This window comes from Geotrypetes seraphini, chromosome 3 (genome assembly GCF_902459505.1).
Source record: "Geotrypetes seraphini chromosome 3, aGeoSer1.1, whole genome shotgun sequence".
In the NCBI taxonomy this organism is placed as follows: Eukaryota; Metazoa; Chordata; class Amphibia; order Gymnophiona; family Dermophiidae; genus Geotrypetes; species Geotrypetes seraphini.
In genome coordinates this window covers 279,885,102-279,912,663 of record NC_047086.1, presented here as the reverse complement: position 1 = coordinate 279,912,663, position 27,562 = coordinate 279,885,102, and the positions used below count along the sequence as shown (strand labels likewise).

Here is a 27,562-nt window from a genome sequence, read left to right as displayed (position 1 = left end):
CAAATGGCTAAGCAAGTGAGAACCAACCAACGATTGCTCAAGGTGTATCCTCAGCTTATGAGGGCAAGCCTGAAACCACTGAAAAGCAGCTCTGGATTGTGCAGCTTTATAATACCACAAAACATTGGGTACCCCCAGTCCACCCTTAGTCTTATCCTTATAGAGAAAGTGACAAGACAATCGAGGCCGGTGATGTTGTCACACAAATTGAATAAAATAATTCTGCAAAGTGGAAAGAAAATGCTGAGGCAAATGCTGCAGAAGAACCTGGAACAGATAAAGTAAGCAGGGCATCACATTCATTTTCAAAGTAGCTATTCTTCCAAACCAAGACAGATCAGTGGAATTCCAGCTTTCCAAGTCCAAACAAAGTGCTTTAATCAGAGCAGGGTAATTGGCAGAGAAAAGGTCTTCCACCCTATCCGTCGACTGAATCCCTAGGTATCGAATACTGTGGGAAGCCCACCGTATATGAGAAGAAGCAGAAAGAGAGGCAGAAAAAGAAGGTGATAAACCAATGGCCAGACCAATGGTCTTGACCATATTAAATTTGAATCCTGAGAACGCAGCATAAGCCGATATTTCTTGCATAAGATTTGGGAGAGAAACCAAGGGGTTGGTGAGAGAAAGCAAAACATCATCTGCAAATAAGGTTAATTTATATTCACGATCCCCAACCAAAATGCCCGGGATATCCGGATTAGCTCTGAGGGCAGCAGCATACGGTTCCATAATTAAGGCAAACAATAGGGGTGACAAAGGGCACCCCTGCCAGGTGCCATGAGAACGAGGAAATAAATTGGAATTATCTCCATTAATCTGAACACAAGCAGCTGGAGATGCATAAAACGCTTGAATCAATGACAGAAAAAAGGGCCAAACCCAAATTTATAGAGTGTGCCATCCAGAAAAGGCCAATGAACCCGATCAGAGGCCTTGTCTGCGTCAAGACCCAAGAAACACGAAGTCAAACTGCAAGAATGGGAGATATAAATAAGATCAACCATCCGCCGAATGTTATCTGAGGCCTGACAATTCGTAACAAAACCAACCTGAGCTGGGAGCACCAGATTAGGAAGAACAACAGACATACGAATGACCAGTACCTTAGCCAAGATCTTAACATCAGAATTTAGAACAGAAATAGGATGATAAGATGCACATTCCGTTCGGTCCTTCTCAGGTTTCAGAAGAACTGAAATCCAGGCTTCTATCATAGACTGCGGTAAAGCATTTCCATCACAGATGGAATTCAATACAGAGGTAAGTAACGGAGCTACATGAGAGGAAAATGTTCTATAGAACTCATTGGACAGATCGTCCAACCCCGAAGATTTCCCAGTAGGAAGGAATTTTAACACTTGTTGAACCTCAGAAACAAGAATGGGAGCCTCTAAGCTAGAAAGCTGAACAGGAGTAAGAGAGGGAAGTGTGAGACAGATCAAATAAGTAGGCATAGAAGAAGAACAAAGGGTAGGATCTGCAGTATAGAGCCGTTGATAAAACTCCTGAAAACACTGGCGAATCTGGAAAGATTTAGTTAATAAATGACCAGTGGAAGACTTAATCTTTGAAATACATCTATCCAATTTTGTGTGTCTCAATTTAATCGCCAATAGCCTCCCCACTTCATTACTATGTTCATAATAGTGTTGTTTACGGTGAGCAGTAAAAGATTGCAAGCGCTCGGAGCTCCCTAAGCACGCAGAGAAATCTAGTGGCCTTATGTTGAGCTTCAAGGACATCCAATTTATTAAGGCGGGTCGTCAGTCGGGTTCTGTAAGTCCTGGCACGATGACTCACCTTTTGTAAAAAATAATCTCAGGTAACAGACTTTAAGGCATCCCAAACAATACCCTAGGAGGGCCCAGAGGACAAATTATGATCTAAATAATCTTTCAAGACTTTGAGATAGCCCTGTCCTGCAACAGAGCATTATTAATAACCCATCTCCTATCTTTCTGTTCCTCCTGAAGATCAGGGATGGTAACCCAGATAGGAGCATGGTCTGAAATGGTAAAGTGACCAACAGAACCATCACAGGTAAGATCAGGCAGAGCTCCATCCAAAAAGAGGTAATCGATTATAGAGTAAGACACATGGGAATGAGAAAAAAAAGTGTAATCTCTCAGTTGAGGGTTTCCAAATCTCCAAATATCAACAAGCCCCAACGAGCTGACAAAAGCAGTCAACGATTTAGATAACTAGAGATCAGCCACTGTAACCAAGGCAGATCGATCCAGCCGGGGCTGCATAGTAGTATTAAAATCACCCCCAAGAATCAACCTCCCTCACATGAAGCTCTGCACAATAGGAAGCAAGAAACATAAAACTTATCCCGGCGTTCATTGGGAGCATATATCGAGACAATGGTGACCTCCTCATGATGAACTAATATATGCAATAATAAATATATACCCTCACGATCACATTTAATATAAAGAAGTTGTACTTGTAAAGAGGAATGAAACAAAATTGCAACACCCTGTGTCTTAGCATCAGATGAATTAGAAGCAAAATATTGCACAGGATTATCTAGGATGTGCTAAAAGTCGCTCATGTCTTTTAGGCAAATGCATCTCCTGTAGCAAGACTATATGAGGTTGAACCCGCTGTAACTCCCTAAATAGGGAGTGGCACTTATCCGGGGAGTTCATGCCCTCAACATTATAAGACAGTATTTTCAACTCAGCACTGATAAGAACAAAAAGAAAAAATAGATCACCTAAAATAAATCCCAAAAAACTGGTGCACAGACCCAGCCCAACCCCCCCTCCCACACTCACAGCAAAAAACAACCAGCAAACACATACAACCCAGCGGAGAGTGTGGAGCAGTGGCTGAAGCTACAGCCTCAGCACCCTGAGGTTGTGGGTTCATAGAAACATAGAAACATAGAAAAAGACGGCAGAAAAGGGCTATAGCCCACCAAGTCTGCCCATTCCAAATACCCGCCCCCTGGTTTCACTCCCTTAGGGATCCCATGTGAATATCCCATTTTCTCTTAAAATCCGACACGCTGTTGGCCTCAATCACCTGCAGTGGGAGTTTGTTCCAATGATCCACCACTCTTTCAGTGAAGAAGTATTTTCTGGAGTCGCTATGGAACTTCCCTCCCCTGATTTTCAGCGGATGCCCCCTGGTGGTCGAGGGTCCCATGAGGTAGAAGATATCTTCTTCCGACTCGATACGGCCCGTGATGTACTTAAACGTTTCAATCATATCACCCCTCTCTCTTCGTTCCTCAAGTGAGTACAGCCTCAGTTTATTCAGTCTTTCTTCATACGCGAGATCCTTGAGCCCCAAGACCATCTTAGTGGCCATTCGTTGAACCGACTCGATTCTCAGCACAAGGGGCGACCCAGGAAACTATAGGCCGGTGAGCCTCACATCAGTCCCGGGAAAGATGATGGAGGCGCTGATTAAGGACGGCATCTGTGATCATATCGAAAAAAATGGACAGCTAAGGTCGAGCCAGCATGGGTTCTGCAAGGGTAGGTCGTGCCTCACAAACTTGTTGTACTTCTTTGAGGGGGTAAATAGCCAGGTGGACAAAGGTGAACCCATAGACATAATTTACCTAGACTTCCAGAAAGCCTTCGATAAGGTACCACATGAGCGGTTGCTCAGGAAACTATGGAATCACGGGGTGCGAGGGGAGGTCCACCGATGGATCAAAAACTGGCTGTCAGACAGGAAGCAGAGGGTTGGTGTAAAGGGCCACTACTCAGACTGGCAAGGGGTCACGAGCGGGGTTCCTCAAGGGTCAGTGCTGGGACCGCTCCTGTTTAACATATTCATCGACGACCTGGAGGCGGGAACAAAATGTGAGGTCATCAAATTCGCAGATGACACCAAACTATTCAGCAAGGTTGAAACCACGGTAGATTGCGAGGAACTCCAAAGGGATCTTACGACACTGGAAGAATGGGCGAAAAAGTGGCAAATGAGCTTCAACGTGGGGAAATGCAAGGTCATGCATATAGGGAGAAGGAACCCGATGTTCACTTACAAAATGGGGGGATCAATGCTAGGGGTCAGTAAGCTGGAAAGAGACCTGGGAGTGATGGTAGACACGACATTGAAGGCGTCGGCACAGTGCGCCACAGCCTCAAGGAAAGCAAACCAAATGTTAGGTATCATTAAGAAGGGTATCTCGACCAGAACGAAGGAAGTCATCCTGCCACTGTATCGGGCTATGGTGCGCCCGCATCTGGAATACTGTGTACAGTACTGGTCACCGTACCTCAAAAAGGACATGGCAATGCTTGAGGGAGTCCAGAGAAGAGCAACTAAACTGATTAAGGGTATGGAAAACCTTACATACACTGACAGACTGAAGAAGCTGGGGCTGTTCTCCCTGGAGAAGCGGAGACTCAGAGGAGATATGATAGAGACCTTCAAGATCCTGAGGGGCATCGAAAAGGTTGACATGGACAGATTTTTCAATTTGAAAGAAACCACAAGAACAAGGGGTCACTCGATGAAATTGAAGGGGGACAGGTTTAGAACAAACGCAAGGAAATTCTTTTTCACACAGAGGGTGGTGGACACATGGAACACCCTTCCGGAAGCCGTGATAGGAAATAGCACAGTACAGGGTTTCAAGGAAGACCTGGATAGGTTCCTGGAGGACAAAGGGATTGAGGGGTACAGATAAGAGCAGTGGAAGGTTTAGAGATAAGTGTAGAGGTAGGCATAAAATTAGTCAGGGACTGCTGCTCAGGCAATATGTCTGATGGGCCGCCGCATGAGCGGACCGCTGGGCAGGATGGACCTCTGGTCTGCCCCGGCGGAGGCGACTACTTATGTACTTATGTACATCCTTCCGGTAGTGTGGTCTCCAGAATTGAACGCAATACTCCAAGTGAGGCCTCACCATGGACCTGTACAGCGGCATCATAACTTCAGGTCTCCTGCTGACAAAACCTCTACGGATACAACCCATCATTTGCCTTGCCCTGGAGGAAGCTTTCTCCACTTGATTTGCAACCTTCATGTCATCACTAATGATCACCCCTAGATCACGTTCCGTCGTGGTCCTGGCCAAGGTCTCACCATTTAGTATGTAAGTTCTGTGCGGGTTTCCTCTTACCCAGGTGCATAACCTTACACTTTTTAGCATTGAAGCCTAGTTGCCATGTTGCCGACCACCGTTCAAGCAGTAGTAGATCCTGCGTCATATTATCAGGCAAAATGCTTTTACCTACTATGTTGCAAAATTTAGCGTTGTCGGCGAACATTGATACCTTTCCTCTAAGTCCTTGGCTCATATCTCTTATGAATAAGTTGAATAGAATCGGGCCCAAGATCGAGCCCTGCGGCACTCCACTGATCATGCCTGACGTTTTGGATGGGGTACCGTTTACCACCACCCTCTGAAGTCTACCACTCAGCCAATCTTCAACCCATGTAGTTAGAGTGTTCCCTAATCCTATTGATTTCAGTTTGTTCAATAACCTTCGGTGTGGGACGCTATCAAAAGCTTTACTGAATCCAAATACACCACATCCAGTGACTCTCCGGCATCTAGCTGCCTAGTAACCCAGTCAAAAAAACTAATCAGGTTAGATTGGCAGGATCTGCCCTGGGTGAATCCGTGCTGGTGGGGATCACGTAGGTTTTCCTCGTCTAGGATTGTGTCAAGATGGGTTCAAACCCATACTGCTCCTTGTGACCCTGGGCAAGTTACTTAATCCCCCCCCCCCATTTCCCCAGGTACATTAGATAGATTGTGAGCCCGCCGGGACAGACAGGGAACAATACATGAGTACCTGAATAAATTAATGTAAACCGTTCTGAGCTCTCCTGGGAGAATGGTATATAAAATTGAATAAATAAAAATAAAATAAAAAATTCCAAAAAACACACCATCCCAAACTCCCCTCCAACACTGCAAGGAGGGAAACAGAGAACGGATCCACACAAGGTCCTGACTCAACATAACAAACGCACCCACCCAAACACTCCCCCACACATCTTCATCCATGAAGCAAATATAAAACAGCTAATAGTGTCTAATCCCAATTCAAAGCAAAACATACCCTACATAGGAAGGTAATAATACAGAAATAAAATTCAAAAAAGTGTGGGATAGGCATGTGGGATCTCTTTGAAAGAGAAAGAGATAAATGTTACTGCGGATGGGTAGACTGGATGGGCCATTTGGCCTTTATCTGCCATCATGTTTCTAAAAATTGGTAGCAGAGTTGCTTTCCTGTAATAGGTGTTCTCTCAGGACATCAGGACAATATTGACACATTGGTTTAATTCACCAAAGGCTGCCAGTTTGGAACTGCCCCCTCTAGCTCATTCAGATCTTGTTCAGTCAATCAGATGTGAGGTGTCCTTCCCATGCATACATGAGTGTCCAAATGTTCAGTTGTTTCCCACAACTATTGGTATAAAAATGTCCATTGAAAAGGTAAGAATTGCAAATGGATGGAGAAGAGCTTACTGGGTTTTCTTTTTGTTTACTCTCTGCTTATTATTTGTATTTGTATTTATTTATTTATACCCCGCCTTTCCCAAGGCGGGTCACAATAGAATAGAATATATACAGAAAAAGACAGAGTACCCTACTGGGCTTCAAGGAAGGATTGGATAAATTCCTGAAGGACACGGGGGTTGAAGGATACAGATAGAGGTAGAGATAAGTTATGAAAGGGCTTAGAGGGAAGGACAAGGGGATTAAAAGGGCTTAGACACCGGTCGCCTTACAGGTCATGGACCTGATGGGCTGCCGCGGGAGCAGATTGCTGGAAGCGATGGACCTCTGGTATGACCCAGTGGAGGCAACTTCTTATGTTTTTATATACATTATAACAAATAGAACATAATGTAAAGCCTCCTGAAATTACAAAGAGGTTACCAGCGCCTTGCATCAAAAAACTATAGATCAAGTCAAATATTTCATCTTACAGAAGAGGTGCTTCTTCAATATTTTCTTAAAACTACTCAAACTTGTTTGTTGTTGTAAATATCCCGGAAGCTTATTCCACTCCTGAGGACCCACACATGAAAACATGCTAGCCACAGCTAGCCATAGCTAGCCACAGCTGTTTCACTGTCGGAATATAAAGGTCATCATGAGACACTGAGCACAACATGCGCTGTGGTTCATATGGCAGAATGCTATCCATCAAATGCTTCAGTACCTTATTGTGTATACAGAGATGCACCATGACCAATAATTTATAAAGGATTTGATGCTCTAATTTTAATCAATATAAAGATATATAGTATTCTGTCACATGACCACTCTGTCGTAATCGAAACAGAGTTTGAACAATCACGTTCTGGGCTACCCGCAGCGCACTCAGTGCTGATGCAGGTATACCTAAAAGCACCAAATTGTAGTAGTCTAGGCATGATAACACCACACTCTGCAAGACAGTCCTAAACATAGAGGCTGACAAATATGGGCAAACTGCTCAACAGATGCAATTTAAAAAATACCTTTTTTACCACTGACATACATGCCCCTTGAACATCAGGCAAGAATCTAGTAAAAGCCCTAAATATTTTATCTCCATGGATATTGCAACGGTAGTGTTTAATAGGTCAATTTTAGCAGGAAGAGCATATCCCAGTGAATGAATAAAGCATATAATCTTCATTTTCTGAACACTCAATTTCAATCTGTTACAATTCATCCAACTATTAATCTCTGTCATCACCCTCTGCAGCCGCTGAACTGCTTTTCCAAAGTCCCCATCAATGGGGAGCATAAACTAAACATCATCCGCATAAAGCCGATACAAGACCTGCGCGGACTGCAGCAGTCTAGAGGGGGATGAGATAAAGACTAAACAAAACAGCTGACAGGGCTAAGCCCTGTGGGACACTCGTCGTAACTTTCTGCCAGTGGGACAATACACCATCCACTAAAACCTCTTGCTGCCTATTCTGCAAGAAGGCGGAGAACCATTTTAAAACTATTCCTCAAATTCCACAATCTTTCAGTCTATCAAGTAAAATAGCATGATCCAACGTGTCAAATGCAGCCAACACATCGAGAAATATTGCCAGATACTCTTTTCCATTGTCCAGACCACTTCGTACTTCATCCAGCAATGACACCAGTAGGGTACTGGCAGTCATCTAAAATTCCACGGTCCAGAAGATACTGATCCAGCTGCAAATACACAAGTCTCTCCAGAACCTTTCCCAAAAAGGGCAGTGATGCTACAGGAGGGAAATTACTGATCACATTATTTCCAAGTTTCTTATCTTTTACTAAAGGTTTTATAGTCGCAAATTTCAACACCTCCGATACCTCACCCTCTTGCAACATCACGTTCATTAGTGTCACACTCAGTACAATCCTGCTCCCCAAACTCCTCAACATTTGTACAGGACATATGGCACCAGCGGAAATCGTTGGATGACAAGCACCTATGATCTCACCAACAGTCGCAAACTCTACCTGTTTAAACGTATCCTACCTTCTGACCACCCCAAAATCCACCCTCCAAACTGCTGTATTTGCAGGTATTGTCTGCACAATCAGCGCAACCTTTCTTAAAAGAACAGAGTTCATCAGCAGAAAAAGGACAAGGCAGATTTTCCACAGCAGCATTCACACTTAACTGATTAACCACCCTGAATAACTCACACAGGTGGTTGACTACCCTTTTTTATTTTTTCACAGAAAAACCTTTGTCGCGCTGATTGTTCCATAGTCCTAAATTCTGTCAACTTCAGTTGATATCTCTCTCTCACATCCTCAGATCTAACACTCTGCCATTCTCGTTCTAGCTTCCTCAGTTCTCTACGAAAGTCCCTCAACTCATGGGTCCACCACTGCTTATTTTTATGTCTATCCCATACTACTATCTCATGTATGGGCGTTATAATTACATTACATTACATTAGTGATTTCTATTCTGCCAATACCTTGCAGTTCAAGGCAGAATACAAAAGAAGTTATCTAGCCATTTCCAGAGGAATTGAATAGTAGAGTGAATTGCTACAGAGAATTGGGATTAGGGATTAGACATGCCCCATTTCCACTGCAGTCTGTCTAGTCTGTCCAGTCATCCAACGCAGCCTTGGAATTGCTCATTTCAAGCTTGCTCAAACATGGTTCAAATTCCTGCCATAAGGCAACCTCATCAATATGTGGTCTAACATGCTTCACAGCTCTCACCTTTTTGGTTCGCCCACAATATCTCCAATCAAGCTCCATATCAACCATTACAAGAACATGATCGGTCCAAGGCTGAAACTCAACTTGCAAACTGCTAACCTTTATTAACTCCCGCGGAGTAAAAATCAGATCTAACATATTACCCGCAATATGGGTAGGAACATCCACCCATTGCGTAAAACCTAAACCCTCCATTGCATCCAAGAACATGCCTCCTCGTATAGAGTCAGTTTGTTTAGGAGTATTAAAATCCCCACAAATCACCACAAGACCAAGATCTAAATCTAACCCCAACAATAAATTCAGAAAACCTGGAGATCATAATTGGTTCTGTTCCTATTCCAAAAGAATAACGCGAACTGGCTGCTGACAGTGTCCTCTTAGAATGCTCCTATGGTAAATGAGATTGTCTCTTTTCTTTTCTATTTCTTGACTCTATATAATTTGTGGACTAAATAATAATAATTTTCTTTTTTTTCTTATGGGAGGGATTATTTCCCTGCTTTAAATCACCCATTTAATTTTGTGAATCTGTATGCAAGTGTGTTGATTATGCTTGTTTGATTCATTAAAAAATAATAAATAAATAATGACAAAAAATTTCAGAAAACCTGAACTATCCCGCAGAAACACTCCTGGTGGACTGTATACCAAACAGAAGGCCGCATCTGCATTCTTCATTATCAAAATATCCATGTCATCAACTGAACTCTGATGAACCAGAACTAAAGCAAGATGTCTCCTATAAAACAGAACCACCCCACCTCCCCTACGGTACCCCCTGCCAGTCCAGTCCCACTCATACGCAGGTGGACAACATTCATTCACCACAACCATATCTGAATCTTCAAGCCACGACTCAGTCACACCTAACAACTCCAAACCATACCGCTCAAGCAAATCATACACAACCACCGTCTTTGTTTTTAAAGACCGGACATTTAGAAGACCCAGCCGCACACCAGTTTTATTCTCACAACTCACAAACTCGACCTCTGTTATATCCCCCTCCCTTATACCCTCCAGATCACCACAAATCACCGAGATTGAGCTCATTATCAACACACTTAACAATAGCAAAACAAGACTCTCACCGAGGCTCGAACAAAGGAGCGAACTAAGAAGCTCCTTAGTTGCGCTCCTTTGTCAACACGACTGTGTCGACACAGCAGCTCCAGCGTACTACGCCTCTGGCGTGCTCTCCCAGCTTCTGATTTTAGAGCCACCGATGATATCACCAGTGGGCATGGTCAGCACTAGTCCGGCGGGGATGGAGCAAGATGTTGTCAGAGCAGACAGTTTAGAGCAAGAACCAGGCAAACAGGCAAGGCGAGAGTCTTCTCTTACAGGAGGCAATATCAAGCAGGCAAAGTTCTCATCTGGCCTTTCCTGCTGCCATGGTACAGGGACGCAACTCAGTGGAAGATTACAGCTCATTAGGTGAGAGAAGACCCACAAAAGCAGGAGACTTGGCAGGTCTGATTCTGGAAATTCCTCTTATCGCCTTCCACAGAAAAAGACTGACTAAGAAACTTAATACCATGTGACTATGTGGTACTATCTGCATTCATATAAGCAGAAAGGTCTTCTAGTACTGTCTGTTCTAGTAAATTTTTCATTCTCAGTGCCATCAAGCAATGCAAACTCACCTATGTGACTGATTCATCCTGTGTTCTCTTAGGCTTCCACAGCTGGCATTACGATTGCAGTTTTCTGGGTCTCGCTACGTCTGGGTAGATAGAACCGATGTTTTAGCACATCCCGAAGAAAGCCATAGCATGATGGCTGAAACGTTGGTTCTACCTACCCAGATGTAGTGAGACCCAGACAACTGCAACAATCATGATTCATCCTGTTTTTGTTTATAACATAAAAACATAAGAATTGCCGCTGCTAGGTCAGATCAGTGGTCCATCATGCCCAGCAGTCCACTCACACGGCGGCCCTCTGGTCAAAGACCAGCGCCCTGAGTCTATCCCTACCTGCATACGTTCCAGTTCAGCAAGAACTTGTCTAACTTGGTCTTGAATCCATGGAGGGTGTTTTCCCCTATGACATACTCTGGAAGAGCGTTCCAGTTTTCCACCACTCTCTGGGTGAAGAAGAACTTCCTTACATTCGTACGGAATCTATCCCCTTTCAATTTTAGAGAGTGCTCTCTTGTTCTCCCTACCTTGGAGAGAGTGAACAACCTGTCCTTTTCCACCAAGTCTATTCCCTTCAGTACCTTGAATGTTTCAGTCATGTCCCCTCTCAATCTCCTCTGTTCAAGGGAGAAGAGAGTAGCTCTTTTCAAATTAGATAATGCTGAGAATATGCACTTTTGCACAAAATAACAATACATTGCATATTTGAATTTAAATTCACAAAGTACATCAGAACCCACAAATATTTTGAATCGTGCTACAATAGTGCTGTACCTTCTGCTGCTCTTCTAGCTGTTGAGACTGTATTTTTTCTACAATTTCAGAATCCACCCTAAGTTGTTCTTCAACAAATTCTTCAAATGTTCTCTGCCTTTCACCAATCCCTGGCCTGATTGGTCTAGGAAATTAATAAAATTATTATGAGTTGAGAGAGGGTTCCAACTTTAATGCAAACAAATGGGTAAACCATAAAATAACATTCTACTACATATTTTTTGATACAGTATCATGGAAAGAACTTAGCTATTGGTTTAGATAGCAGTCATGTGGGTTTGGGTAGAACTGGTATACAGAAGTGTTAAAGCAGCATGGATGAACTACGAGAACCAAATAGTACTTGGCTGAAAGTGATAACATGATAAAAGACTACATAATTATGCATAATTGTCTAGTAAAGAGAAATTAGATCTTACCTGCTAATTCCGCTTCTTGAGTTTTTCCAGACCATGCCCTCTTACAAGCCAGTGGGAGACTGAGAACTACTGAGCAATCTCATAATATAAACGCCTGTACAGCCCAGAGCCCTCAGTATTCTTAATGACAAAGCAACACAACAGAAAAAAATAGAACAACTGATCCCTAAATAACCCAGGAGAAAAAAAGGAAACAGCCATCAGAAAGTCAATTGTTCTGACATAGAATAAAGTAGTGCACTGCCTTGCAGAGTTTAGATTCCCTAGAAGAACACATCTCAGTAAAGGCTCTATACACAAATACAGAGCAGCATCACATGAAAAAAATGACTCCCCAGATTCTGCTGGGTTCAGGAATGGTCTGTAGAGACAGAGGAAACAAATATTAGATCTTATCTCTCCAGACCATTCCTGGTGAGTAGGAAGTACAAAAGTAATACTCAATAAGGGTGGGAAACAGCCAAACTGAGCTAAAACTGAAGCTGCAAATGATGTCTCCTATCTTGTTTGAACATCCAATCATTAATGCTTGACAAATGACCATGGATAAGCCTGAACTGTTGTAATTTATTTATTTATCAGGTACTTACTATATTGCCTTAACTGACAAAACAGCACAAAGTGGTTTACAAACTAAAAAAAAACCCACATAGAAAGGAACTAGAAATTTTGAATAGTTAGGGCAGACATTCAGAGGATAGACAAACACTTTATATGGCAATTGCCCAAAGCCTGATTTCAGTCTAGTTAAGTGCCACAGACCTGCTGAAAAAGCCAAGTAAGAACCTCTGGTGATCTGGACAAATAAGAATGCCTCTGACAAGTCCAGAAACGTTAATAACTCCCTTGAACAACTGACACTGACTGACTGCAATGCTGCCATATGAAAGGATGAAACCTTCAGAACCATGCTGACCTTTTTCAAATCTAAAATTAGCCAATGAAAACCCTCTTTCTAGAGTATAATAAAGGATATTAATACCTGCTAGAACTTCTCTCTACTTGAGGAATTGGAACCACTGCTTCAAACATGAAAAGCCTGTCTGAAATCTGACTCACAGCTAAAACTTTGAGGGGGGACTTGCAAGGTGATAAAAGAAAAGCATTGGGAAGAGGGTAAGAGAATTTGAGAGCATAGCCTAGTCTGAGAACATCCAGGATCCACTGATCTGAGGTAATTTGGGCCCATCTTTGATGAAACAGCTGCAACCTGCCCCTATACAAATTATCAGAAAATGGGCCCAAACATCTTTATTGGGAGGTCTAGGGTGCTCCAGACACTCTTTGCTTCCATGACAACCCCGTCAAAATGACTGAAGAAAGCACTTCTACTCTGAAACCTCTCTCACTGAGCTCTACTTGACCTGCCCAGACAGTAACCTCTTGTGACCCTAAAATGCCCTTTGGTTATAGAGCGGGTTTTTAAGCAAGATCTATCATAAGGAAATCTAGGAACTTTCAATTCTTCCCCAGCTTCTTCTAATTTTCACCAATAAGTAACTTACCCCTAAAGGGCAGTGGACTCGGACATGCCTTTGAAATGTAGATCAATTCCTTAGCTATAATATATACCTCTCCACTACTGCCAAGGTCAAGTTCTTTGCTGAAGCCCTAACCAAATCATACATGGTATCTGTCAAAAGGTTGTATGTAAACCCAAGTTTATGAAATCCTCAGAAATTAGTTCCATGGTTTCCCCCGGGGAATCCAATAGTCTTTCTGCCAGCAAAAATAGATTTAAGCCACATCACCTGCACAGATTGCTATTTGCAAAGGATCTCATCAGGAGGGCTTCCATTCTTGAATCCTAAGGATCCTTTAACATTGTTCCTCCTTCAACGAAAACTGCCATGTTCTTGGTGACAGCTGTGACCTGCATATTCACCTTTGATAACTTGAAACTTTCCAGTTCTATCAAAGAAAGCTGATAAAGGTGAGCCATAGCTCTGCCAGTTCTTTGGGCTGCAACAGGGGATTGCCATTCAGCCTCAACGAGCCCTTTGAGGTCTTCATTAAACAGGAAGGTTCTCTCAGCCTTCCTGATCCCTTCAAAAGTGGATCGCATTTTTTGGTTACCGGAGGCACCTCATCTGACAAATAAAGCACCTGTAGAATTTCAGTAATGGAGGGAAACTACAGGAGGGTCTTCACCTAGAGGTACCTCTGAGCTCCTACCCTCTAGCTCATCCAGGGGTGTCAAAAATCCTCTGAAATCAAATCATCTACATCCTGTTTTTCCTAATAAGTGCTGTCTCTTGGTCCACTCCTTGTCTCTGGTAGCCACAGGCTCCAGAAAAGAGACCAGGAAGTCAATAATAGTAAAGTGGACTTACATCCCTTTCTTTTTTGATGGCTGCTTCCTTCTGTCCCTAGGGTGCACTCAAAGAACCCCTCCCAATAGCAAGTCAAGGTGGCTGAAAGCACAGAACAACTCCCCAGAGGAGGTTGGGGAAGGAGGGACACAAATAGCAGAGTATGCACCCCTGGGGCAGAAAAAGTACCATCACAATAAAGAGATTATGTACTTACCCTGGTAAGCTCTTTTCCAGTAGATAGGTGAGACATTCTAGACAGTAAGGTTATTTCCCTTTAGCTCAGGGGGTCTCAAAGTCCCTCCTTGAGGGCCACAATCCAGTCGGGCTTTCAGGACTTCCCCAATGAATATGCATGAGATCTATGTGCATGCACTGCTTTCAATGCATATTCATTGGGGAAATCCTGAAAACCCGAATGGATTGCGGCCCTCAAGGAGGGACTTTGAGATCCCTGCTTTAGCTGAATAGTGCAGAAGGAATCCACTCCGGATTTTTCACTCTGCCTCTATAATAATAATAATAATAATTTATTTTGTATTCCGCCATACCCAGGGAGTTCTAAGCGGTTCACATCAGTTAATCAGAGGTACAAACAATGAAGTCTTTGAAGTTAACAGGTTTGGAATGTACAATAAAAAAGGAGTGGGAAGAGATTCCTGGCCATTTGTGGATGGTGGTGAAAGATAGTAGAAGTAAAGTGTATTAAGAGTTCAGTCTGTGGAATAAGTGTGTTTTGAGTTGTTTTCTGAAGTCAAGGTAGGCGGGGGCATTGAGCACAATTTGGGCTAGCCATGGGTTCAGTTTAGCTGCCTGGAAGGAGAAGGTTTTGTCAAGGAACCTTTTGAAATGACATAATTTTAGTGAGGGGAAGGCGAATAGGTGAATTATGCGGGAGCTCTTATTGTTGTAGTTTAAATTGGAGTGTGGGTTGAGGTATCTTGGTGACATACCAAATACTGTTTTGTAGCAGAAGCATGAGAACTTGAACAGGACTCTGGATTCAAATGGTAACCAGTGCAATTTATGGTAGAAGGGGGTGACGTGTTCCCATTTGTTCAAGCCAAAAATGAGGCGGATGGCGGTGTTCTGAATCAGTTTCAGTCTCCTGATGATTTTCTTCAAGGAGCCCAGATAAATGATGTTGCAGTAGTCCAGGATGCTGAGAATAGAGGATTGTACTAACAGACGAAAAGAGGTGTCGTCGAAGTATTTTTTTATGGCTGCTTAGCTCTCTCTAAATTACCCAAGCATGGAGACACCCAATACACGTGAAGTAGAGGCACCTGAAGCAACAGGCACAAATAATTGGTTCTGCTCAAACAATAACATAACAGTACCATTAACTGCCAACAGAAGCTTCAAAGGAGCTCAGAAACTACTCCCCAATAAATGGCAACATATATACCACTTCTTCCCAGCCCCCAAGTGCTAACAGGCATCCAAGAAACTGCTTGGAGAAGCATAAACAGACTGAAAACTGTAAGCAGGCGCAGTAATGACAGGGCAAAAGTCTAGAATTTCTCACCTATCTACTGGAAAAGAGCTTATCAAAGTAAGTACATAATCTCTTTTTCCACTTCAACAGTTGAGACATTCTAGACAGTAGGGACATATAAAAGCAGTCCCCAAAAAAACTAGGGTGGGCATGCTGCACTGAACCTTAAGACCGAGAACCCAAAAGTGGAGTTTTGTTTAGCTGCCACGTCCACTCTGTGGAACTTGGCAAAAGTGTGCAGAGAAGACCACGTGGCTGCTCTACAAATCTCCTCAGAAAAGACATATCTAGCTTCAGCCCACAAAGAAACCACACTCCTGGTAGAATGTGCCTTAACAGGAACAGGAGATGTTTCCATGAAAGAATGTAGGCTGACGAAATGGCTCTACAGATCCACCTGGAAATCGTGGTTTTGGAAGCAGGAGCACCCTGCTTAGCGAAATGCGTCAGCACAAATAGATGGTCAGAGAGACTAAATTTGTTGGTGACTTCCAAATAATGCAGAACTCTGTGCACATCCAGTTTCTTTAACAGGCAGTCATGTGACTTGGAACCTGTTGATTGAAAGGAAGGCAAACACACATCCTGATTAACATGGAAGGCTGAAATAACCTTAGGTAGGAAGGAAGGAACCATCCGAAGAGAAACCTCCATCTCTGAAGTGCGAAGGAAAGGGTTTCTGCAAGACAAAGCCTGCAGTTCTGATACCCAACGTGCTTAAATAATAGCCACCAAGAAAACGGTCTTGAGCATCAAGTCCAAGAGAGAAGTATCTCAAAGAGGCTCAAAAATGAGTCTTAGTAAGACTAGACAACACCAAGTTAAGGTCCCAGGAAGGAAAAGGGTGCCTATCTGGTGGTCAGACATGAAGAGCCCCCGTCATGAATCTTGCAACATCAGGATGAGACGCCAAGGAGGACCAACGCTCCTGGGATCTAAAATAGGAGAGCCCAGCCACCTTGACCTGAAGAGAAGACACAGTGAAGCCTTTATCCAAACCAGCCTGAAGAAAGGCAAGAATCTGGGAGATCTGAGACAAATAAGGGCACACCAGTGTTGGAAGGCCTTCCACATCTTAGCATAGGTCAACACCATGGATGACTTTTAAGATCTTAGAATATCCTGTATGCTCTAAGGTTGCACGCTCAAGAACCATGCTCTAAGAGCAAAGTGACTGAGATCTTCCATGAGAAGGTTCGGACAGGCACTCAGGTGAAGGCTGTGACTTCTGCACAAGTGAATCAGATCTACGTACCATGGTCTGTGAGGCCAATCTGGAGTCACCAGAATGACGTGGCCCAGATGAGCCGCAATCTTCCGAAGGACCCAGCTGATCATCAGCCAAGGAGGAAACACATTCAGGAGAATCTCCTGAGGCCACGGCCGAACCAGGGCATTGAGCCCCTCACTTCTGGGCTCGGATCTTTGACTGAAAAAGCAATCCGCTTTCTTGTTTCTTGCTGTAGCCACGAGGTCAAAGCAGGGTCACCCCCAGTGCCCACTATCACTTAGAATGCCTCCGGGGACAAGACCTAATCGCCCGGTATCCAAAGTTTGTCTGCTGAGGAAATCGACTTGAATGTTGTCTACTACCACCACATGAGCTGCCGTCAGGGCTAGGAGATGATGCTCTGCCCAGAGAAACAGCAGACGGGCTTCCTGAGCCAGAGTAATGCTCTTGGTCTCTCCCTGGTGATTGATGTAGGCCACTGCTGTCGCATTGTCGAAGAAGACCCAGACCGCATGGCCCTCCAGGGTTTTCTGCAAACTTGTCAGGACTAGTCGAATGGCTCTGAGTTCTTGGTTGACTGACCACTTCCACTGAGAGTGTGTCCAACACGCTTGAACATGACAAACGATTGTACTGTGCTCCCCACCCCAAAGGCTGTCATCTGTCATCACCACAGTCCAGGAGGAAATGTGTAGCGGTATACCCCTGCAGAGCGACTGCGGGAGAAGACACCAGTTCATGCTCACTTGGGCTTCCAGAGTCCAAGGTAGATGGGCTTGCAAGGCATCCCAGTGTGGAGCCCAGTGTGAGAGCAAAGCATGCTGAAGAGGACACATGTGCGTCCTCACCCAAGGGACGACATCCAGCATTGCAACCATGGATTCCATGCTGAAGGAGCCGGCTGCTGTAGAAGGTAAGAAATCTGGGCACACAGTTTCTGACTGCGGGCTTCCTGGAAATAGACGCGGCCCTGTACCATGTCGAAAAGAACTCACAGGTATTCCAGTGTGTGGCATCCTTCATCCAATGAAGGTGCGCTGATCAGCCAGTTGTCTAAGTAATGGTGAACCTGGAGACTCATCTTTCGCAGGTAATCCACCACTATCACCATCACCTCGGTGAAGGTCTGGGCACTGTCACCAGCCCAAAAGCAGAGCTGAGAACTGGTAACGCTGCTCCAGGACATGAAACCGTAAAAATTTGCAGTGGGCAAGAAAAATGGGAATGTACAAATATGCCTCCATGAAATCCAGAGAAGAAAGAAACTCTCCTGGTGCCACTGCTGCAATGACCGAATGCACGGTCTCCATTCAGAATCACAGAATCTTGAGAGCCGCATTCACATGATCACATGATCGCTGCTAGCAGGAGAGGAGGAGAGAGGCGAACAGGCAGGGAGGCAGAGTAAGGCGCTAGGAGCGCCGGAGCGCGTGGAGAGAACTTCGGGACAGCGGCGAGAGTAACTCCGCCCACCCCCACAGCGTCAGCAGCTTGCGACCGGGCTCCTCCTTTAAAGGAGGCGAGCCAACGGGCGCAGCACTGATCGCTGCTAGCAGGAGAGGAGGAGAGAGACGAACAGGCGGGGAGGCAGAGTAAGGCGCTAGGAGCGCCGGAGCGCATGGAGAGAACTTCGGGGCAGCGGCGAGAGTAACTCCGCCCACCCCCACAGCGTCAGCAGCTTGCGACCGGGCTCCTCCTTTAAAGGAGGCGAGCCAACGGCGCGCAGCCGTTCGGCGCGCGGTGAAGGCGAGCGGCAAAGGCGCTCGCCTTAGCGAGAGCGCTTTTGCGAAGAGCCTAAAGAAGAGCCAAATCCGGGACACCAGGACACATTAGGGCAAATTCGTCATTTCAGATACCCTACTGTTCTCTCTAACACCTAACTTTCAACTTTATTTCAACCTTACCTCTCAGAAGCCCTAACCTCACACATTCTCTTACTATCTCTCATACTATCTCTCATACTCTCACACTCATACCCCCATACTCTCTTATACTCTCATACTCTCACATTTACTCTCCCTCATTTACTCTATCGCATTAACTCTCTCTCTCCCTTTTTGTTTTGTTATGGCAGGGCGGACAAGAAGTGTGAAACCTACAAGCAAGGTCGGCATCCCTTGCACTGAGGTGATCCGGGAGATGGCCTCAGCCTACGCGCAGACAGAGGAGGACAAAGCACCGGGAAGGGACGTCTCCGTGCAAACCGAGCCCATCACACGGCAGTACATTATGGCCTCTACACAGACAGAGGAGGTCGGCCAGCAAGATGATGACATCATGCAGGAACTAAGGAGCCTCAGGGAGGAGGTGAAACGTCTGAGAGGCATTAGAGAGGATGAGGCATATATCGATGGGATAGTGCAGGAGCTATCCCAAATCACAGAACGGGCTCGTGACGGATCTCCCATGATGACACCAGGGCCGTCAACAAAGAAATCAACTGTTGCTGTTCAGGAGATGGATGGAGACACTGACTCCTGGCAGTTAGTGACCTCCTCCACAGGTAAACGTAGGAGACCCCCCCCCCCCCCCATTTACAATCTCTTCACCTTCTCACTCTTTCTCTCACCAGGGCAGCTCCACATCGACTCCACATCTGACCTTGAAGAACAGATTCCAGGTCTTGCAGGAAGAAACTACCAATGTGGACATGGAACAGGAACAACACGCATCTCCAAGGACAATGGATCGACACCCCCAAAATAAGCGAAGAGTGATAGTCATTGGGGACTCCATGTTGAGGGGCACAGAGGGACCAGTATGCAGACCGGATATGCAGTCAAGGGAGGTCTGCTGTCTACCCGGAGCCAGAATACGAGATGTGACCACCTGTCTGGATAGACTTCTCAGGCCCCAAGACCACTTCCCCATGATGCTCATTCACGTCGGGACGAACGACACTGCCAAGAACTCCCTGGAGGACATAGCTAGAGACTTCGGAGCTCTGGGAAAGAGGCTAAAGCAGACAGGAGCACAGGTAGTATTCTCCTCAATTCTTCCAGTTAGGGGCAAAGGAAAGGACAGGGATGAACGTATCCTGAAGACGAATAAGTGGCTACAACGATGGTGCCAGGAAATGAACTTCGGATTCCTGAATCACGGAGAGGCACTACAGGGACTACAGGGACCAGACGGACTCCACCTGACCAACAGAGGTAAGAATGTCTTCGGACACAGGCTAGCCCGCCTACTTCGAAGGGCTTTAAACTAGGTAAGTCGGGGATGGGTACCCACTTTTACACCGGAGCAGTAAGTAACAATCCTGATGGGGCGAACCAAATCTCCGCTTCTAAGTCTGAGGTAAGTACCCTTATTGCAAAACAATCACTAGGTGACACTTTAATTCAAATGGATGGCTCACTACAGGAGCCTAGCAGACAGAAAGAGTGGAGAGCTATGTATGTTAACGCACACAGCCTAGGGAATAAATTTCTAGAACTAGAAACAGAAATAGTTAATGCAGACCTAGACGTAGTAGCAATATCCGAAACATGGTTCACAGACTCTCATGGGTGGGATATAACTATGCCAGGATACAACCTGCTTCGAAAAGACAGAGAGGGTAAGTTAGGAGGAGGGGTTGCACTTTACATCAAAGAGAACATCAAGACAACCAGGATCACGGATGTCAAGTATACTGGGGAATCCATCTGGGTGAACCTGGCCAGAGGCAGAGAAAAATGCCTGTACCTTGGTGTGGTATACAGACCCCCAAGACAATTGGAGGACAAGGATGCAGAATTAATCGAAGACATTGAGAATATCACCTTACGGGGGGACGTCGTTCTGATGGGAGACTTTAACATGCCTGATGTATACTGGAACACACTCTCAACGAAAACTTGTGATAGCAGGAGGATATTAACATCCATGAAGGGAGTACGGCTCAAACAAATGGTACTAGAGCCCACTAGGGCCCAGGCCATCCTGGACCTGGTACTTACGAACGGGGAAAGCGTCTCGGAGGTCTCGGTGGGAGAAACGCTAGCCACCAGTGACCATAACATGGTATGGTTTAACCTTAAGAAAGGCTTCCCCAGGTCACAAACAAAAACAAGGGTACTCAATTTCCGAGGCACCGACTTCGCACGCATGGGAGATTTCGTCCATCAGACGCTGCAGGTTCAAGAAGTAACTGATAATGTGGAAGCTATGTGGTCAACCTTGAAGTTGACCCTTCATGAGGCAACTGAACGCTACATAAAATCGGTAACCAAACAGCAAAGAAAAAAGAAACCCCAATGGTTCACTAAAGAGGTCTCTTACCTCGTCAAAGAAAAGAAAAAAGCATTTCTCTCATACAAACACACGGGAAAAAAAGAAGCAAACATTGAATACAGGACAAAGTCTGCAGCGGTCAAAACAGCAGTCAGAGAGGCCAAACTTCGAATGGAAGAAACTCTAGCGAAGAACATTAAGAAAGGGGACAAATCCTTCTTCAGGTACATTAGCGACAGGAAAAAGAACACAAACGGGATAGTACGCCTTAGAACGCCAGAAGGAAACTATGTGGATACAGATTCTGATAAGGCCAAACTACTGAATGATTACTTCTGTTCAGTCTTCACCTGCGAGGCATCAGGGCACGGGCCACGGCTGGAAGCAAAGCAAAGCATGGAAGACCCATTTCAGAATTTTGAGTTCACACCAACTGATGTTTACAGAGAACTGTCAAGACTTAAGGTGAACAAAGCTATGGGACCGGATAATTTGCACCCAAGAGTGCTCAGAGAGCTATGCGATGTTCTGGCGAAACCGTTAGCCATGCTCTTCAATCTCTCCCTAGGTACGGGGAGAGTCCCCCTAGACTGGAAAACAGCCAACGTTGTTCCTCTGCACAAAAAGGGCTGCAAAGCAGAGGCTGCGAATTACAGGCCAGTGAGTCTCACATCAATAGTGTGTAAACTCATGGAAACCCTGCTTAAAGGTAAATTAGACACAATATTGGATGAGGGAAATCTGAGGGATCCCTGTCAACATGGATTCACTAGGGGCAGGTCATGCCAATCCAATCTTATCAGCTTCTTTAACTGGGTGACAGGAAAGCTAGACTCGGGAGAGTCTCTAGACATAGTGTACTTGGATTTCAGTAAAGCTTTTGACAGCGTCCCGCACCGCAGATTATTAAACAAGATGAAATTGATGGGGTTGGGTGAGAAACTAACTGCATGGGTCACTGATTGGCTGAGTGGAAGACTTCAGAGAGTGGTGGTCAACGGCACCCTCTCTGAGACATCGGAGGTGACTAGCGGAGTGCCGCAGGGATCAGTCCTGGGACCATCCCTTTTCAACATATTCATAGGGGACTTGACCCGGGGGCTTCAGGGTAAAGTAACACTGTTCGCTGACGACGCCAAACTGTGTAATATAGTAAGTGAAAGCAATCTCAAGGATAGTATGACGCAAGATCTGGATAGTATGACGCAAGATCTGATCACGTTGGAAAACTGGTCCTCGACATGGCAGCTGGGCTTCAACGCTAAGAAGTGTAAGGTCATGCATCTTGGCAGTAGAAATCCATGCAGAACATACACCTTGAATGGAGAAGCACTAGCTAGGACTTCAGAAGAACGGGACTTGGGAGTTATCATCAGTGCAGACATGAAGGCTGCCAAACAAGTAGAGAAGGCCTCATCCAAGGCAAGGCAAATGATGGGATGTATCAAGAGAAGCTTCGTCAGCCGCAAACCTGAAGTCATCATGCCACTTTACAGATCCTTGGTGAGACCTCATCTGGAATACTGTGTGCAATTCTGGAGGCCGCATTACCGTAAAGATGTGCTTCGAGCCGAGTCGGTCCAGCGGATGGCCACTAGAATGGTCTCCGGACTCAAGGGTCTCTCATACGAAGAAAGACTGGGCAAATTGCAGCTCTATACTCTAGAGGAGCGCAGGGAAAGGGGTGACATGATTGAGACATTTAAATACGTCACAGGTCGTGTCGAGACGGAAAACGACATATTCTTTCCCATGGGACCCTCGGTCACAAGGGGGCACCCGCTTAAACTCAGAGGAGGGAAATTTAGTGGTGACGCCAGGAAGTACTTCTTCACGGAAAGGGTGGTGGATCATTGGAACAAACTTCCGAGGCAGGTGATCAAGGCCGCCAGCGTGCTCGACTTTAAGAATAGATGGGATATCCACGTGGGATCCCTACGAGGGTCGAGCTAAGGAACTAAGTCATCAGCACTCAGACTTAATGGAGTGGGTCAGTAGAGTGGGCAGACTTGATGGGCTGTGGCCCTTTTCTGCCGTCACCTTTCTATGTTTCTATGAAGAACCAGAATAGGTCTCCAATCTTCTCAGTCTTTCTTTGGCACGATAAAGTATATGGAGTACCTGCCCAAGAGGCCTGGCGATACCGGCTCTATAGCTTGAATATCCAGCAAGTGCTGAATGGTGGCTTGAACCTTGAGCGCTTTGTCCAGGCAACCTGAAGAAGAATCTGTCAGAGCAAATTCCATAAGAACAAAACAAACAGAAAAACCAACAGGACTTGCAGTAAAAAGACAACAAAAGCAAACAAAAACACTACTGCAAGAAAATGTACAGGGTACAGGAATTTATTAAAATCACAAAAACAAAAATCTAAAAACAAAATGCATAGACTGCATAAAAAGTTTGTATCCAAAACAACTGGTCCCAATATTCCTGTGGACTGGACCCAACACGGTCTGTGTTTCAAAGAAATACTCCTTCCTCAGGGGTCCCTACTAGTAGTACACAGAGTATCAGAAAACCAGAATGGATAGGGTAAACAAAATCTGTAGTGAACAGGCATGAAACTCTCCTGTACAATGCGCTGCTATCTGATCTACAGACTGCAGCGCGTTGTACAGGAGAGTTTCATGCCTGTTCACTACCGATTTTGTTTACCCTATCTATTCTAGATATACCAGGCCACCCTTGTCTATCTGCCCATTTACTCCTTCAAAGAAGTGCAGTAAGTTTGTCAAGCAAGATCTTCCTTTGTTGATGACTCCAAGGACTTTGATGGTAGGTTTATTGGGTAAACAAGCCCGTTTAATTTCAAGGAGGTATTTGTTAGCTTGTGGTTAAGGCTTGCCAGGAAGAGCTTGGTTTTTTCAGGATTCAATTTTAGTCTGAATTGTGTGGTCCATTGCTCTACCTTAGTGAGAATGGATGAGGTGAATAGTTCAATTTCATAAGTCAGTGAGATCATGGGGGTGATGATTGTAATGTATATATTAAAGATTTTAGTTTTAAGTCAGACAGCATATGTCCTAAAGGTGCCAAGTAGACATTGAATAGAGATGGAGAGAGAGGGGAACCCTGTGGAACTCCGCTGGAATTGCACCAAGGTTGGGAGAAAGTTCCGTTGCAGTGGACCTGGTAGGTGCGTTTTTTTTAGGAAACCTGTGAACCAGGTTAGTACTTGTCCAGAAATGCCAATAGAATCGAGGCAGTTGAGCAGGATGTCATGGTCCACTAGGTCAAAGGAACTGCTTAAGTAAAACTGGAGTAACAGTGCGCTTTTTCCCAGAGAAAACAAGTGGAAGAGATTATCAGTCAGCGACGCTAAGACGGTTTCCGTACTGTAGTTTATGCGGAATCCTGACTGGGAATCGTGTAGAATGTTGAACTTCTCTAAATGTTTCATGAGGTCAAGATTAACTAGACCTTCCATCAGTTTAAGGAAAAGAGGTATGTTGGCGATGGGTCTGTAATTGGAAACTGAAGAGACTGGTTCCTTGGAGTTTTTGATAATGGGAGTCACTAGAATGTGGCCTAGTTCCGACAGGAAGTAGCCACTGGACAGGTAGTGAGAGACCCAGGCGAAGAGTTCGGCCTTGAATGTGGAGGGGGGCTGTTTTCATAATTATCGGAGGACAGTTGTCTAGTAGGCAGTTGGATTTTGCATATTTGGAGTAGAGCTTAAGGAATTGGTTCCAATCTGGGTTTTCAAAATGAGTCCAGGTCATATCAGCAGTTGAGCCTTCGTTTCCTAGGGAAGGTAGATTGATTGATAGGTCTGTGCTGGTAACTACAAGAGACGTTTTCAAGGTGCGAATTTTTGTGGCAAAGTGATCAGCTAGGTTTGCTGAGGAGGGTGGGAGATCTGTGTGGGAGCGTTTATGTAGGTTAATATCAAATAAGGAATTGACTAATTTGAAGAGTTCTTTGCTATCCAGCGAGGGAGAGTTATTTTGGAAGCAATGATTACTGCGCTTATCTTTAATCAGTGTTTTGTACTCTTTGACCTTTAGTCGCCAAGTGTATCTGTCATTATCTTTTCCTGATTTACACCATTATCTCTTTCTCTCTCTTATAGATCCCACACGCCTATCCCAGGCCCTCTTGAATTCAGACCCAGTCTCTGTTTCCATCACCTCTTCCGGGAGATTGTTCCACGCATCTACCACCATTTCCGTAAAAAAGTATTTCTTCAGATTACTCCGGAGCCTATCACCTCTTAACTTCATCCTATGCCCTCTCATTGCAGAGTTTCCTTTCAAATGAAAGAGACTCGACTCATGCATAGCGGGGGAGAAATTAAGTTGGGCACCAACCCCCCCCTCCCAATTGCACTACATGGCACAAGGACACTTGAAAAGTGCTAAATTTGCGCAATCCTGGCATGAATCCACATGAGGAGAGCCTAAGGACTCCATCCCAGCAGTTGTCCAGACCAAAATCAAAGTTTTGAGAAAGCAGAGCACACACCACTGCAGCCATGTATGCAGAAGGATAGAACTGTAGAGGAAGCTAAACAGCAAGTGAAGTTCTATAGCGGCAGAGTGAAAAATCTGGAGTGGATTCCTTCTGCACCATGCGGCTAAAGGGAAATAACCCTACTGTACAAAATATCTCACCTATTGCACTGGAAATCAATTTTCTCCTGTTTTAGGGTTGTGAGGGAATTTTTTTCTTTTTTTTTTGACAAAATTATACTTTCTACCTTTTTTATTTGTTTATTTTTACATATGGGGTCAATAGGGTATACCCAAAGCAGGACAGACTTGATGAGGGCTGCACAGGTACTCACCTATTGGCCGACTCTGGACTGCACAGATGTTTATATTATGACATCACTTAGTAGTTCTCAGTCTCTTATCTGTTGATAGGACACATACCCACGTGACAGGAATGGTCTGGAAAGATAAGGAAGACAGAGATAGTCTAACCTAACCAAATATGAGCATTTTTATTCTGCTTTACTCAATAAAAATTAGAACCATTCCATATATTCCATACAGAAAAGAAACATAAATCCAAATCCCGGCTACTTTATTTGCAAGAAATAAAGTAAAAAAGATAACTTTTAACTGCCTTTCTGAACACATAACATTTGATATTATGAATTTTACATGGTAGCTTATTCCACAGGTCAGGACCACTCCCTATCTGGACACGGATTTCCAACAATTACAGACCGAAAGGATATTTAGGGGAAAATTAATCAAAGGGTGCTAAGCATGATAGCACATGCTAACAATTAGAGACACCTGTAGAAATATGATGAGTGTCTTTAGCAGTTAGTGTGTACTAATATGATTAGTGTCCTTTGATGAATTACCCCCCTTAATCTAATTTCTTATATGATCTCAGATCCCTTGGAGCCAGATAAAGTGATAACAAACTCTGCTGGAACGCTGGAGCCTGACCACCTGACCATAAAGTATCTTAAAAACAAACCTTAAAAGCTTAAAATGTATCCTAACTCCACAGTGCAATTTAATCAAAAGAGGGTTGGCATATAAAATACTGTGCTACAAATGCTCTTCTATCCTATTTAATTGATAGAGGGGCCCTTTTATTAAAGCTTAGCATGTGCTAATAAACATTAGTGTGCACCGAGTGCTATAGGTATAAAATAGGATGTGCATCATCTAGCATAAGAACATAAAAATTGCCACTGCTGGGTCAGACCAATGGTCCATCGCGCCCAGCAGTCTGCTCCTGCGGCGGCCCCCAGGTCAAAGACCAGAGCCCTGAGATCAATCCTACCTGCGTACGTTCTGGTTCAACAGGAACCCGTCCAACTTTGTCTTAAATCCCTGGAAGGTGTTTTTCCACCCCTCTCTGGGTGAAGAAGAACTTCCTTACGTTCCTACGGAATCTATCCCCTTTCAACTTTAGAGAGTGCCCTCTCATTCTCCCTACCTTGGAGAGGGTGAACAATCTGCCCTTATCTACTAAGTCTATTCCCTTCAGTATCTTGAATGTTTCTATCATGTCCCCTCTCAGTCTCCTCTTTTCGAGGGAGAAAAGGCCCAGTTTCTCTAATCTCTCGTTGTACGGAAACTCCTCCAGCCCCTTAACCATTTTAGTTGCTCTTCTCTGGACACTTTTGAGTAGTACTGTGTCCATTAGTGCACGCTGAGATTTAGTAAAAGGGCCCAGAGTGACTTTGTTCTACGTAAAAATATGTAACATGACAGTTCTCATTAACTTGAGAAGAAAAAAAAATTAACTACTTTTCTTTTTGCTTGTTATAGTGTAAACAATGGCTTGACAAAGTTTCTTAGGATCTAGGAGCCAGTCCAAAAATCTAGGAGTCAGACGTAGA

The 27,562-nt window shown here is 44.6% G+C and overlaps 1 protein-coding gene across 5 annotated transcripts in view; it reads right to left on the bottom strand.

Moving 5' to 3' along the window:
• LOC117358015 (centromere protein J-like) overlaps window positions 1–27,562 on the bottom strand; it is a 324,580-nt gene that overhangs the window by 223,731 nt on the left and 73,287 nt on the right. For all 5 annotated transcript variants that reach the window (XM_033939403.1, XM_033939405.1, XM_033939406.1 and 2 more), the window contains exon 6: window positions 11,572–11,695. In XM_033939403.1, the coding sequence (XP_033795294.1) occupies window positions 11,572–11,695 (124 nt within the window). The remainder of the gene's footprint in view (window positions 1–11,571; window positions 11,696–27,562) is intronic.